Source organism: Dipteris shenzhenensis, chromosome 10 (assembly GCF_047967505.1).
Source record: "Dipteris shenzhenensis isolate YYH24624 ecotype China chromosome 10, Dip_SZ_1.0, whole genome shotgun sequence".
Classification (NCBI taxonomy): domain Eukaryota; kingdom Viridiplantae; phylum Streptophyta; class Polypodiopsida; order Gleicheniales; family Dipteridaceae; genus Dipteris; species Dipteris shenzhenensis.
The window spans coordinates 34160095-34177042 of NC_141605.1; the positions used below are offsets into that span (position 1 = coordinate 34160095).

The following is a 16948-nucleotide window of genomic DNA, read 5'->3' on the forward strand; positions in this document are numbered from 1 at the left end:
TGTGCTTCCCACTATAGTGCCTAGCTCTCCTGGTAGAACTACCATGCATTTGTCCTTAAAAGCTTCCAAACCACAACTTGCCAGCCCTTTGCTTTTATGTTTGCCCATAAATTATGAAGAGGTAACACCAAGGCACACACAAAGTGAGACAAGCCAAAAAACCCCACTTGGAGAGAACTTCGTTCAATAACCTCATCCACAAATCAATGCAAATTTGGTAAGACTCATTGAAAAACAAAAAACGTTGAAAGCAAGACTAAAACAATAGCCATAATCCTTCCTTCGAGATAAGGAATTGCCCACAAAACCAATCAGTAAACATGTGGCAAAGAAAGGCATCAACAAGGACTCCAATAAAGAGGTAGTCTTTTTGTTTGTGCAGCTTTGGAAGACATCTGTGTGATTTGAAGAGATAGAGAGAGAGAGAGAGAGAGAGAGAGAGTTGCCATTTAAACTTGCAATCTCAAAAGAGTAAATCAAACATATGATGTGTGTGTAGCAATTTCACCCAAAAAAAGGTGTAACATGCACGTGCACACGCACGTGCACGAGAGAGAGAGAGAGGGGGGGGCGTTTCCGTTTTGTGTGGTCTTCTCCTCTCTATCTCTATCTCCATATTCCTTATTTGTAAGTTTCCACGTGGCACTTAAGATAGAAGTAGTATTTATCCAAATATTACAATAATTCTTTTGTTTCTTGTACATCATTACGTTTTAAAATATACACATACATATAGATACATCTTAGCCCGTCCTAGCCGGGTCAAGCTACTCGTTATCTATTCAATTTTAAATCCAGAGAATCTAGCAGACTACTTAGATCTAGTTTTTCCTCATAACTTATATCAAAATGCAAAAGAAATCAATTGTACCATCTGCATCTAAGCCCTCAAAACAACTAAACCCTGCAAGAAATTGAGCTCGCAAGACTTTTCAGGTACGCCTAGTCCATGAACAAGAGGAGATCCAAGAGTACTCGGATGTCACTCAATACAAATGCTGATACAGATTCATGCACTATGCAGCTCGAATTGCAGGAAACGTGTCCCCAAAAGACAACTGGCTTGAACAAGTCCGAGGGACTCTAAGCTGCTTCAGCAAAAGAGGTGAAAGATCCTCAGGTGGTCTAAGCAGTGTTTGTGAAGCCTTCTTTCTCTATCCATGCAAAAACATGCTCCAGGAAAGTGCGATTCTGAGGACGATCCTTTCTGCGGATGTATGTTGAGGCTTCCTTCTCAGTGAAGCAAGGGATATGAGGAGCTCGAGCCATCTGACGGCTGTAACTCGAATCTGCAAAGTAAGCTTCGGCAACAACATCTGAAGGTCCGAAAGAAATCTCCCACTCCTCTGCGTTCTCCACTTCTACGTTTGTGATCATCACCGGAAGCCGCTCGTAGTGCCCCTTATTCACTCCTTCCAGCTCGTCAAGCCTTGCAACAGCAACGTCATCGACTTCGTAGAGCTCTCCTCTTACATGGTAGCCAGATGCAGGGAAGACCAGTAAGAAAGGCACCTGAAACGGACCACATACCAGAGGAAACCGCTGCTTTGTGCAAGCGACTCCCACAAACCGAGCGTGCCCTTCGGCCATCAACTCCTCCATGAGCCAATGATTCCCAAAACCTCTCTTCAGCGTCCCATACACGAACCCGAGACGCGGCTGGGCATCAACGCTGGGGGTTCTTGCAGTTCCATCCCACTGCACCGAAGGTCCATTGTCGAGCCGTCCTGATACTTCTCTCTGCTGATGGAAACACTTCCCAGTCTTATCAGCCTCACTGCTCCTTTCTGCTGGCTCGTTCTTGAAGCCCGGACCGGCACCGCCGATCCAAAGCCGCCCAAGTCCGTCATGGAAGAGGCTATGGGCAAGATTCTGTCCGGATTCGAGCTGGATCATTGTCGCCGTTCTGGGCTTCTTTCTCCTTTCTACGGGAGTTTGGGTCCTGCCAACCCAAAATGCCCAACCCTCGAGGACGAAGCACTGAGGATTGGGCAATCAGAGAGGCAGGAGACGCGAAGGAGGCAGAGAGAAGGGAGGACGATCAAAAGCTGCCAATCCTTATCTATATCGTCCTCTACTTCATCAAGTACGACCTCAATTATTCAAAGAGCCTTACAAAATTGACATAGAATCTTGACTTCCTTTATCATGTAGGACCCCTTATCCTTTCCCAGATTGAAAAGCATCAGCTCGACTGGGAAGATAACATCCACCTTCCACGTTGGAAGATGAATTGCAAGTCAGTGTCGCACCTACAAGATGGACACAATGACGAGGTGTCCAAAAACAATTGGTGATCCAAAAAGCTGACAGGCCACTTCCATGAAAAATGCCAAATGTTGGCATCTCCAAAAAAGAAATATGGCTCACAGCGGGCAACCTACTGCCGCTCTACCTCCCTCGGGCATCTCACTAAGGACTTGAGGCATGGGTGCTAGTGGGGGGGAACACTTTCTTCTCCCCTACAAATATTATTGTATATCACAATCCATACTAAATAGTATGTTACAATCCATTTTTTTTCTAAGTGGGAAAGGTTAGATTTTTGGGTCCTACCATATATAAGATTTTGGGACCTATATTAGATCCCACAATGGCTCCTAAATCTTCCAAAACTCATAACCAACATGTACAACTTGGAATCAAGCATAGTGGTATAAAACTCCTAAGAAATTGATGTGCAAGTGAGAACAATTATTTGTATGAAAAAACATAATGAGATCTCTATGCATAAGGAATTCATCTTTGAAGGGATGCGCACGCATCCTCTATTGAGGACACTAGCCCCATTGTATGAATCCATTGAATGCACATAAAGCTACACTAGCTACCTCAAACACCTAGAGCAAGCTAAATCTGAAATTGTCATGGCACAACTAAATCTCACAAACAATCATCAAATTTCTCATCTCCTAGTTTTCGTATAATTGAGTACAAAGATTAACATAGTGCATACTTATAGAATGAGGAAAGGCATGTAGAAATAGCCTCATTGCTATTGCTACCTCACAATCAAATCATAGGTAGCAAAAGTTAAAAAGGCAATGTCAGGGTTATTTAATAAAAGTAGGTGAGTTTTGTTTAAAAGCTAATGAGCTTGCTTTAAAGAAAGATGTCTCCTAAGATCCAATTGTCAATGCAAACCTTAGCAAGGAGTTGTATCCTTGCCTGATCATACGTAGAAAGAATAATGGGTACCTTGCAAATCAACCGCTGATTCAAAGAGCAATCGAACATGAAATCCTTATGCAATAGAATCCAAAATCAACATTAGCAAGAAGATGTCTCCTGAGATTCAATTGTCAATGCAAACCTTAGCAAGGAGTTTTATCCTTACTGTTTTGAGCCTAACCTGATCGTACATAGAAAGAAGAGCAATTGAACATGAAATCCTTACACAATAGAATCAGAAAACTTCGATTGGGAAATATTTAATTTCTCCCTATCAGCTCAACACTTTAGAAGTGAACTGACAAAGTTCTCAATAGCTCTTGCTAGAGAATTCAGGACATAAAGTGGATAGCACATGTCTCTCAAAAATTAGCAAACAATGGGTTACACAATGGAGCTATTCGAAAGCTATAGATTCTATTTTCAAGGAAACTGATCCACTATTCAATCATTTGCAAAGCTCAAACTGCATTAACATAAAGATTCAATGCAATTAGACTTTGGTTGGGTGAAAAGTTGATGGCAATGGAGACGTTAGTGCCATTCGGTATTAAAAATGAGGCACGTTCAATTGATCCTCACTATGTAGTATTTGATCAAGGTAAAAAAACATGCTATCCAACAAGTTTGGCAATCAGTCATTTTATGTAAGACAAGCTGGGTGTAATTGATCTACAATTGTTTAGAGAATCTATCATGAAGATATGGTTTTTATAAGCTGATCGGCTGGTGCAAGACTATGCTATTGTTTATTGGATTCAACAACATTATGAATTGTGGAGTACACAATGGAGAGATATGCTCACGTGAGGGATTGGAGGATTATGGATGATCAGACCAACTACAGGAGCCAATACATAAGAGTCATGTTAGCTATCAATCTCCTCGACTAGGAGGCTAAGGTGATCCACACATACAATGGCATTCCACCCCACTAAATAAGAACAAGTCATATTAGCTACCAATCTCATCAACTAGGAGGCTAAGGTGATCCACACATACAATGGCATGTCCACCCCACTATATAGGACCAAGTCCCTACCCAAATCCCATCCAATATCTGATTCAACCAATCATGTGAAGATGGATTTTAAACCCCTCTAATCATCCTACTGTACTAAAATCAACAAACAGCTCGTAGTATTTTTGTCAATAGGATACATGAATCAATTAGATTCCATAGCTCACAAGATTTGGTTAATAAGATACATGAATTGATTGGATCCAATAATTCATGGATCAACTTAGCTTGATTGAGGGCTTGTGTAGGCTATAGAGATTGATTGTGTTCAATCAAAAGTCATTTCAAGTTTCAATGATCTATCCAGGTCTATTCTAGTGCTCTTATGAATCCACGACACTGTTGTATATATGTATGTGGATTAAAACAAATAGAGGAAAAAGAATTCTAGTTGGCCAACAAGGAAATCTATTTTAAATACCCAAAATAACATCTTGTTTAGCTTTTGTTTTATGGTATGTTACCAAAAGGGAAAAAACAACCCCCTACCATATATCCATGAGCCTTATACTACTTCCCTTCAACTAATTAATGTAATTTTCACTTTTTTTCAAATGGAGATACCTATTCACTCTCACCTAATTACTCCATTAGTTTACTTAAATATACTTTCCATCTCACGAAATTATTCCACGTGTATAACTTAACCTAAGGAGAAAGATAGAGGAAAGATAGTTGAAAAGGCATTTATTTACCAATTAAGAAATTGCATTGATTTCTTAGGTGAAGGGGGGATTACCACAATCAAGCTAAGGTCAAAGGGATAGCTTTAAAATATCGTGCAAAGAGTGGGCTTGAACTCAATGCATCCATTACCCACTCACAAGGTCTTACCATGAGGCTACATGAAAATATTGTAAAAGAAGTAGAGTTTAAGGGTTTTAAATTATCTCTCTCATTAAAATTAAAGGGGAGGGGAAACCACCACACATTGGTTATATATGGCATATATCAGTCCCCAAGGCATTGCTAGATATACAAGCCCACCTTAGAGGAGTGCTACCCACCTCGAAGCCAAATTGTTCTCCCATGATTAAATATCAAATATTGATCAAGGTATATCCTAGAGTTTGAGATAATGAAGAAGTATCACCACTAGCATAGAATTAATAGATGTGAATGTGCTTTGATCTCTTGTGATCTTTTGGATTCCATATGAAGACTATGGCACTTTAGTGAGCTCCTCTATCTTACTATAACAAGATTGTATAGGAACCATCTCATTCATATGGCTTCACTATCAAGAGCAGATACTCAATCTCTACTATAAATAGTGCTATTGTAGCTTCCTTCTTATTAAATCATGATAAGCAATCAGAACTCAAGTTACATGAATGTGTATCTTGAGATATACTAGCATTGGGACTGCCTCCACAATTTGCATACAAAAACCAATAAGTTGTGGGTATGTGAATATGTTCTCAAGGTTTAATAGCTTATATAGCCTCTTCAATTCCAATGGTGGACATAAGTCTTTGCCATGAGTGCACATAAGTACACCGGCTACATAACATGTCATCATCGAGTATATTAACTTGTAAAGTCCTTGCTGACATAATCTAGGATCCTCAAAAGGATCACCATCTAGCTTATACATATTATGTCTAGTCTCAAATGGTGTATTGATTGCAATAGATTTCATCAAGCATAGAGCCAATATAAGTTGTTTAAGTTTAGGAACATTCCATCATCCATTTGTTGCACTTCAATACCCCTAACATAATGCAAGAACACAAATTCAACGTTTTGAATTACTCAAGGATAGAGCCAATATACCTTGTTTAAGTTTAGGAACATTCCATCAGCTATTTGTTGCAATTCAATACCCCTAACAGAATGCAAGCACACAACTTCAACGTTTTGAATTACTCAAGGATAGAGCCAATATACCTTGTTTGAGTTTAGGAACATTCCATCATCCATTGAATGTATCCATCATCCATTTCTTACATTCAATACCCCTAACATAATGCAAGAACACAAATTCATTTCAAAATATTTACAGAGATTGACATTGATATCTTTGACCTTGTTTTTCCCTATAACAATGTAGCGATGAACATACAATGCTATGATAATGTGAGCATCTCCACTTCTTCTTCTTTTAAAGAAGAAAAATATATTTCGCACATCTTACTGTACACTTTTTGTGGTTTGACTCAGTCCTTGTGAGCATGCCTACTTAAAGTAGCTATCAATCATGCTATGCAATGCTTTCTTTAGTCTACATATAATATTCTAAGATTCTTTCCAGTAAGCATATTAATATATAAGGTCATTTGTTAGTCATAGATATTCTTAATATTTTTAGATTCTTTCCAATAATCATATTAATATATAGGGTTATTGGTTAGTCATAAAATAATGGACTATAGTGATTATGACTTATGGGGAACCCTAAAGGATAGGGGTCATGTCTAACTACTGCTTGTAGATCTACGGCAAACCCCATTGAGGTTTTAATAGATATTGAAGCATGTCCTTTGTGAATACCATTGAAGTGTATGTTTTAGGGTTGGTTTCTACTTCCTCCCATGTGTCTCTCATGATTCTCCATGGTTTCAAATTTGATATTTCATCCTATTGAGGATGTGAGCAAGTTCATGTGTTGCTTCTTATTCCACTAGTAGATAAGTGTGTCCATCTCATTTTCAATGCTTAGGGGGTGCACTACTTAGAAACCCTATGTATCACGTGCATTCAAGAGGTATTTAAAGAACCCCTCAACTGAAATTTTTCCCCAATAAAGACACCTCTCTTTACTTATGAACTAAGTGATTTTTTTCTAAAGTTGAATTAAAAAACCCCTTGTTATTGTAAACCTATTAAATTTTTCCAAAATTTTAAATTAAAATACCCCTCCTTTTGAATGCACATGGTACACTAAAATTTTATGAGGTGAATCCCCTGAGTTTCAATGTCAACATACAAGTCAATTGTTCCCCTCTAGTCCTGAGGTAGCAAAGAGTACCTTCAAGCATCAAAACCCCCTTTTTTAACTCCTATAAATATTTTAGTTCATCTTTTAAGAAGGAGCAAATCAAACGAGTTTACACCATAAGCTAGGGTAACCTACCTCTCCCACATTTCGGCATATGTTTCATATGCACATATGAATGGAAATATTAAACTACAAAGAGGGAGGCTCTTCAAGGCTAAACTTGGCATGTAAAACAAGAACTTCTTTGGGGGTTATATCTTTTAACTTGAGTGTGACTGTAGACTGTGACGCCAAAAATTGATATCTTTTATTTGGCATTGGTATTGCTTTTCTCTATGTTTGATAAGAGTGTGAGTATCAAGTGATAGCCTAGTGGCTCTCACTTATTTATATTTTCTAAAATATTGTTTGGGATTAAGAGGATGAGTGGAATGGACCATTGAAAATACCATGTGTATGAATGAAAAATACCTTGGTATGGGGTGAGAGTTATTTGTGTTATAAGAAGTATTTCTCAAAACTCTTGTTCGAAATGATGTAAAGTATTTATAGGATCACACCAAACATGGCGGGGGTTCTATTTAATACTTTGGTTTAGTTAGGGATGCCTAACTAAACGTGTGCCATTAATAAGTATCACGGGTGATGCCATTAAGAAATACTCGCATTAATGGGTAGTCATTTGTAAAGACCATTACTAGCATGATTGGCTAATCATTTGATAAATATCATTTCGCTAAGTATTTGACTAATGCTGAATTGGTTTATTGAGTACAAGAAATGACATGGACGGATGGGAGTAAACAAGCTCAAAGGAATAAAGGCTAAATGCCATGATTTTAAGCTAGTGTTATGGAATGTATTAAATGGCCAAGAGTCATTACATTTTTTATAAGGAAGAGTGCTTAAAGCCTTCCCACTTTTGGCATGTAATTTTGGATGACATCATGAGTAAAGGAGTGATATAGAGAACAGTATGGTAAAAGGGTGCTCAAGAGAAAAGTATGGAAAAGGGATGTTCAAGAGATGAATACGTAACTTTGCATCAATGGCTCATGCTCTTATTTAAATACAATAAATACTCTTAGTGTGGGATCACAAGCCACACACCTCGAGGGGGGAGATTGTACCCAGGGATTGCCTATTGTTTTTTCATGAGTTTTCGTGCATATTCAATTTTTTATGCTATTGTGTGTATTAGAATTGTAATTCACGTTTCAATTTGTGTATCGAATCCTATGGGATTTTAGAAAATAGGAAGAGTGAGTCGTATAAAGAGTGCGTCTCATGTCGGTGTGTTCCAATAATGTAAGAGAGATCACATGCAAAGCATGTGGAAGGCATGTGGGGGAGTGTGGGGGAGTGTGGAAGAGTTTGGAGTCAAAGAGGAATCATTCTAGAATTCCCATGTGGAATAAGGAGGATGTGGACATTTGGAAAACAGAGGGTCCCTATGGGCTCCATGTGGAGAGACTCTTGACTTTCTCAATATTATAAGAGTCTTGAGCATGTTTTGATGGGACACATGTCACGAGTAGCCAAAAAGGACATGGATGGTGACATATGGGCTTATGTGATTGATGGGGAAAGGAATCTACAGGCCGCAATTGTAAATGGATGATGGAGGGTTACAAAATCTCTATAAAAGGAGCCCCCTCCTCTCCCTTGTTCAACATCTCTTCCACCATTGAGCCTCATGATGCTGTAGCTCTAGTCCCCTAAAGGCTATTCTATGAGCCTTCTCTCTCCCTCTTGTAGATATCCTCTTATGTAGACTCTTGAGTCCATATCTCTCTAGTTCATTCTCTTTCTATGAGTAATCTTGGAGCTCCCGCTTCCTCTTGTATGTATAAAACCTCTTCTTATCCCTTGTATTCAATGTAATATTTTGAGTTTCATTTGAGTAGAGTCTCACTCTATTGGTAATGAAGGTCACTTCGGATTCTCTCTCTTGAGTGTCTCTCCCCTTTTTCCATTTCTCTCTCTTCCAAAGTGTTCAAAAGTGTTGTCTATTCGGCCACTCATTGTGCATACATGGTTTATCCATTTCCCGAGCCATGAAGGGAGCTCTTACCACCCTCCTAGGCAACCTATATGAGACTTGTATCATTGATGAATTATGAGCATGGAGGGAATATTTTCCCAAGTCGGCATCAGTAGAAGGAGTAGGTGTTTTTAATTACTGTTTGACCCCCTGTCAGTATTTTGCTCATAACTTTCTAGTCAATGCTCCAATTTTGACAAAACTTATATCACACAAAGCTCTCTTCAAGATGCATCACTATATGTTTTTAGTTTTTGTATAAGATGTGAAGTCCGAAAGTTACGAGTCTCTATGTGTGATTGTTTATTTTTTAGACAGTTTTTATCCCCTTCCAATAAAATTTCCGTAACTTTTCAATCACTTTTCTGTTTCTTACGAAGCTTATATCAGAGAGAAGCCCATTTCAAGGTGCATATCTACATGTATTTGAATTTTTTATATCATGTATTTTCTAAAAGTTATAGGCCTCTATGTTTGATGATAATTTGCAGAGCGTTTTGAGCTATTTGTAGAGGTATCTATGAAGGAGGTGCAATGTTTCCCCGGAACCTACCCATTTGACCCAATCAGCCCCTTCAGACTCCTTGATATATATCAGCTCATGTTATATTGAGCTCCAAGATCTTCTTTCAAAACGTATCACTCTTCTCTTTGGTATAAACTGGCTGGGGGAGATTATGACCTCCGCTGATCCTTTCCTTCTCACTATGCTACAGTACAACATCACTTGGGATGTTACCATATTCATTCTCATCTAAGGAAGGAAAGTGTGATGTGGTCTCTTGGCATGAAAGCCTCTATTTCATTTCCCTTTTCCAATGATGAAGATCTCCATCACTAAGTTTGAAAGCATTAGGAAGTTAAGAGGTGCGTGAAGTTTTATTACCCCCAACTTCATGTCACATCTTTTAGTGGAGACGCCAGGTACGTTTGGTATTGGATTCATCCCACCTTACTAAACGGTTGGTGTAGTGGATTGCATGCTATGCCTAGTATAGGCATGTGTTTTCCTATGTGATAAAGAGGATGCCTAGAAGAACTCTATTAGAAGAAATTCAATGCATTTAACAGAACTGGAAGATTGTGAAGGTGATGCTCAAGCTATTCTCACGATTATCATGATCATATCCTTTATGTTTGCACTCTTGAATATGTCGGTGAATCGACAGCGCCATCAAGTAAAATGATAGATTAGGGTTTTATTCATGCATTGGCAACCTGGTGTGAAGAAGAGTTGAGTCTTTGGGTGGTCTTTGAGTCATTAGAGTGGTGATTCTCAATGCTTGCAACTTCTTTTGCTATGCAAATGATGAAGAGGACAATATCATGAAGCTATTATGTGCACTTTCAATTGTGAGAACAGTGATTCTTCAATGCATGTATACATAATGTTTTCATGGTGTTGGTTGGTCCCTTATTTTTTGAGATTTGGTTGAGGATCATGTTGTGGAGGATTTTGAACAAGTGGTTATGCATAATGTGTTGGTCTTGGTATTCTAAGACTCTATGAGAGTGTGTTTGGATCTTGCTTGGGATATTGCTTGGATCTTGGTGCTTCCTTTTTATGTTTCATCATGGAGAAGATTCCACTGTTTTGAGGGACCCTAGGGCTTCACCCACAGTCTTATCTTTGGAATTTTGTTTGAGGATGCCGGCTTTTTGGATGGTCCATGAAGGTTCAGGCAGAGATTTTTCTCAATTTTCTCAAAGGTGTAGCCTTGTTGGCATGAGGCCTTGCCGGACTCTACCAAGGATGACTTGGACCAAGTTTGGTTATAATGAAGCAGAGATTTGGGGCAGTGGAGTCACCAAATTCTTTGATGTTTCAATTGGACTAGTTCTATCAAGGAGAGAGTGAGATGTTGGCAATCCAATATGAAGCTTTATGGACAAAGTATGAAAGAGCAGCTTTGCGAGCTGTGGCATCCGCATCATGGCCCCTCAAAGTCTCTCAAGAATGCAACACTTAAAGATGAGCAAATTTGTGATGGCCTTGGAGTCTCGTCGTCGCTCAAAGTTAATGAGTAAAGATCCAACAACATACGTGGAGGCACTTTGCATTACGATCAAGAAAGAAGCTCTCTACAAATCGAATCCTCTTTTGTGTGTGCACTAGATTCAACTTCTAACAGACTCTACCAAGGATGACTGGGACCAAGTTTTAGCTGCAATAAAGCATAGATTTGGGGCAGTGGAGTCACCAAATGCTTTGATGTTTCAGTTGGAGTAGTTCTATCAAGGAGAGGGTGAGATGGTCTCTATGTTGGCAATCTGATATGAAGCTTTATGGACAAAGTATTAAAGAGTAGCTTTGCGAGCTGTGGCATCCACAACATGGCCCCTCAAAGTCTCTCAGGAATGCAGCACTTAAAGATGAGCAAATTTGTGATGGACTTGGAGTCTCATCATCGCTCAAAGTTAATGAGTAAAGATCCAACCACATACATGGAGGCACTCTGCATTACGATCAAGAAAGAAGCTTCTCTATAGATCAAATCCTCTTTTGTGTGTGCACCAGATTCAACTTCTAAGGTGGAAGTAATGGGAACACCTCAGGTACTAAAGTCCTCTGAGTTAGATCATAATGGTAGAGTTTGTTGATTTGAAATTGCATTTGGTCAATGCATGACAACCTAGAGCACCCAAGATTGAGGATAGGCCTCGAGAGGTTAATTTTACTACCATTAGGTTAGTTTAATTGTAGGTTAGTTAAAATCAATTAGGTTAGGTTAACTGGGTGAGTTTAGGTTAGGTTAGCCTATGTTAGGTTAGAGTAAATAACAGTCAGTGTGACTGATAATTACTCTAACTGACAGTTAAAGTAACTTATAATTAGAGTAATTAGATAGTTAGAGTAACTCGCCAATTAGACTAACCAACCCTAGTCCAGCTACCTTACATCATAAGGTGATTCACGCCACACTTTTGGCAAAAGGACACCCCCCCAAAAAAAAGACCTAATGTTGACCTGCATTTGACCCTCCATAAGTCGCTCGTTTGGCGGCCGAATTGAACCCAGTTTGAACTGCCATCTCACACACAAAAACACCACACTATGGGGCATTTTTACAGCCCATTCCATTTTGGCATCCCTAGCACTCATTCATTCGCACCCTCATGTGGTTCCCTTTTTGCACTAATTCGCTTATTAAATCCCACTGTGACCATCGATTGATGATCTGTTTGCATTGGCACATTTTCCCATTCACGTGGGACAATATGAGGCACATTCTTAACACAAAGGTCCCTCCTACACTAATGTATATCTAAGCCCCCGAGCACACATATATCCCCAACCAGACTTGCAAAGGAGGTACTCGCTCAACTTCTCGACAGTTCTACATGCAACGGCCAATGTCTCCAACCACCCTCTGCCCTGAATTGCCCCCTTGAAATTCGATCAATCTTTTTGAATCCTCCAAGTCCCAACATGGCAAATTGCTGTCACTATGATGGTGACATTGACATGGACACAAATGCAGACAATTTCTTTAACAATCGCAACAATTATGGCCGACCCAACAATAATCAATAAAGGAGACCCCTGGGCAAACTCGAACTTCCCAAATACAATGGTCGAGGTGATCTAGCAAGATTCCTCCAACATTTTAATGCCCCATGTTGAGCCAGAGGAGATCAATCCCATGAAACCAAGGTTGCATGGTTCCCCATGGCCTTAACTGATGAAGCCTCAGAATGGTACCTAGACCTCCTAGTGGAAGAACTAGCCACATGGGACTGGCTGCAAACCAAGTTTAAAAGGTGGTTCCAAATGGAAAGACTACAAGATGATCCCACTCTCCAACTAAGAAAGCTCAAACAAGGTTGATGGAAAGGTGTACGCATGTACTTGGGCAAGATGAAATGCTTAATTGCCAAATGTGACCGATGCCCCAATGATAAGTACCTCACAGCCTGGTTCATTGTTGTAGGCCTAAGGAAGAAAATCCACAAAGACATGAAAAATATTAGCAATTACGAAACATTCAATGCTTCTCATGTGGCAACCATTGACATCGAGGATGGCATGATGAACTCTGACACTAGCAATGATGATGGAAGAGCCAATGCATGTGATAAGTGCTCTAAAAATGGAAAAGCCAAATCAACTATAGAAACGTCTAATGAAGATTGCCTAGAGGTCATGACCATAAAGCTTAGAGAAGAAATGATGCATGCCATGGAACAAAAGCTTCACATGTTTCAATCGCCACCTCAGGCTTATCCAAGTTGAGAAAACACATTGCATGCCAATCACACAGCAAACGAATGCCCCGTCCTAAGAGCCAGGATCACTGCACAAGCCAATCCACCACCAAGGTTGTGGTTCCACATTTGCATAGTCAGTGGGCATGACAAGAATAGTTGCATCTTCAACATGCGCAACATCTCGCCCCGACCTCAACAATACCAATCGGCACCAATCCAAATGTACAGTCAACCAGCACTTGCACAAGCACCCCTAGCTCCAAGGCTGAATCTTGTTCCCGTCGAACCCAAGTCCTGCAATTACTCAAAAATCCTAATCCGCGACCATATCCAAGAGCGCCAAATCCACCTCCTCCGACAGTTCCAATACAATAACTTCAAGTAGAGGAAGTGGATGCGCAATTCGAGTATGAAGCTGAGTACCCAATGTACTATGCGGAAGGAGTAGAAGGTTTAATCCCTATCTTTTTGAATCAAGTTCTTCCCAACATATATCAGGCACCAATCAAGTGCTACGATTGTGGAGAGAATCACTAAATTGCAGAATGCCCTCATCGTGATAGCCTCCCTACTTTCCAACCACTATGCATAGATTGTGGCATTAGCCATGCTTGTATGGATTGTCCCATGAAATATAAGGTCCCACAACAAAATGAGGCTAACCTTGATGTCCCAATCGGCATTATTGGGTCTAGTGCCGACAAGCATATTATCACAACTTGTGAATGTAATTACATGCCATCAAAAAGAGGCCACCAAGGGCCCCTAATATTACAATTCAATCAAGAAGACCTCTTCAAAGAAATCCCAAGTGCCTATAACTCCACCAAGCAATGAGCAACCAAGCTCATCCACATCAACTCCCAATCCTCACATAAAAGAAGCTACATACCCTAATGCAGAAGTGGAGAAGGCTCGATTTCAAGCACTTGAACAATGGGTGGAAAAAGAGCAAGCTCAATTTGAGGCTGAGAAGAAAGCACAAGAACCTTTGGCCCCATCGAGTATTGACACTGTACTTGAGCCTCTCTTCCAGCAACAAGATCCACAACATACTATACCACCATGCCAACTTGAAGGTGCCTCACTCTCTAGCATTCTAAGTTGCCTCATGTCCATTCCCATTGGAATCCTCTTATAAAATTGTCCCAATATTTGGGAGAGTTTCAAAGGATGGATTGAACTAGAAAATTCCCCTCCCCCTATGGAAGACATCAAAGATATCCCTGTGCGGACGGGTCAAAGAGATGACATATGCAACATCACCGTGCCTTTGATTCATAAAGCATATGATGAAGTCCAAGCCATAGTGGATGGTGGAGTGGGTGTGAATGTCCTCTCCAAGGAGCATCTATCATGAATGGGGTCTCCCACCAATGCAAAAGGCTAATTTCAGCATACGCCTTGCAAATGATTCACGTGTAAAGCCCTTGGGAATAGTAATAAAGTGTCCACAAAAGTCACAGGAGTCGGCTTTACTCTTCAATTCACAATCTTGGATCTCCCCAAGAAATCTTATCAAATCTTGCTTGGACATCCTTGGTTGCGTGAAGCATCAGTCCTCCCTAATTGGGGAACTAATAGATTGACAATCCAAAATCGCAACACGTCACAGTAAGAGTCAATGTGGGGATAGGAGCAATAAAACCAATTGTGCCATGAGCATTGGATGAAGCCTCTTCAACAACAATCTCAAGAAAATCGAGCCCCTACAACAACATGCCTTAGCGGGCGATACACAAAGCAATGTCAACAAGCATTGGTGACCATTGAAAACTGCCATACACTAGATCCCATCTTCTCACAAATTGATGCTAAGGTCATGCAGGTAAAACCTCCACTCATACATGAAGAACCAATTGATCTAGAAGTGCCATTCTTTATGATTTACCTATTTTAACACTATTTATTGGCAAATGATTTTGTCTTCTACACTGACCATCAAGCATTGCTTTATCTTGTGAGCCGTCCATGTACAACAAGAAGAATAACGAGATGGCTCCTCTTGCTTCAAGAATTCAATTTCAAAATAGTGGTCCACAAAGGTTCTCAACACTACATTGCCGATCACATGTCTCGTGTCAAGTTGGGAGAAGAAGCCACTAGAGTAGGAGATGACTTGCCAGATGCCACACTATTTCAAATAGATGCTATTCCAGATTGGTGTCCAGATATCATTGGGTACTTAATGACAAGAACACCACCCTCTGAAATGAAAGTAGTGGATGTCTAAAAACTAATTTTAAAAGCTACACCCTATCAACTCATTGCCGGACAACTATACAAGATGGGCAAGGACCAAGTTTTAAGGAGATTTCTAATGCCACATGAGATTATGCCGATCCTCAGTGAAGTCCATGTAGGCATTGTAGGAGGACACTTCCAAGGGGAAGCCATAGTAAGAAAAGTCCTCCTCGCAGGCTACTGGTAGCCAACACTTTGGGCAAACGCCTATGAATACGTCAAAAGCTGTGATGTATGCCAATGGACTATTAAACCACAACACAAGGACTTCAATCCCCTAACAATAGTCATTGCACAAAAACCATTTGAAAAATGGTGGATTTATTTTTTAGGTCCCATCCATCTAGCGGTGGCAAAAGGAACACAAGCACGCTACATCATTGTGGCCACTGATTACTTTACCAAATGGGTTGAAGCTACAGCAGTAAAAAAGTACAACAATATTCTTATATGAGAATGTGATCACCCGATTCGGATGCCCCATTGAAATTGTGTTGTGCTTTTGTCGATGAGGTTATCCAAGGACTCTTGTTTGGCTTTATGGTAATCCATAGAAAAAGCACACCCTACTATCCCCAAGGAAATGAACAAGCCGAATCCACCAACAAAATATTATAATTAACCTTGCCAAGGTAGTAGAACCAAAGCGTTCTGATTGGTCAAAGAAACTAACTGCAGACTTATGGGCATACCAAACCACACTCAAGGTCGATACATGGAATACATCTTTTAAATTGGTGTACGGCCTTAAAGCTGTGGTCCCATTGGAATAAACGGGATCCGACCAAAGCACTACTACATCAACAGCAAGCCATCCCCAACAATAATGAATATTTGGGAAACCCCAGTCTTCAATAGCTAGCACTAGATTGTTACACACGCACTCACTAGCATATGCACATTTTTGCACATATAGTTTGCTAGTACTAGATTGTCAAACGCACACTTAATGGCATATGCACTTTTTTGCTCATATAGGTAGACCTAATCAATTTCCATCTAGGGATGATTGAGTCTTAGTTGCCCTATGAAATCCCACAAATAAGCATATAGTGAGTCCCTACCTAGTCGATAGATCACGTGCACTCACACGATTTTGCATAGGCACATAATAGATCGCATCAATAATAGTATCACACACTCGCATTCCATACTCTCAAAGCATGCCATGAATTAACAAGCAGGACAAATACCTATGCCAAATATCAAGATGATTCAATAAAAGAGTTTGCAACCTTAGCAAAAACGAGGACCCCGCCAAACATCACAACCATCTCCTAAATGCACAGAAATCACACTTGCATACAAACTGATCTAC

General features: G+C 40.0%; 1 protein-coding gene across 1 annotated transcript; it reads right to left on the reverse strand.

Annotated features, from left to right (window-relative positions):
- Positions 1-946: 946 nt before the first annotated feature.
- On the reverse strand, positions 947-2043 carry LOC147897728 (putative gamma-glutamylcyclotransferase At3g02910). Its single transcript, XM_087380647.1, has one exon. The coding sequence runs from the start codon at positions 1894-1896 to the stop codon at positions 1126-1128; it is 771 nt and encodes a 256-aa protein (XP_087236773.1). The 5' UTR covers positions 1897-2043; the 3' UTR covers positions 947-1125.
- Positions 2044-16948: the final 14905 nt, after the last annotated feature.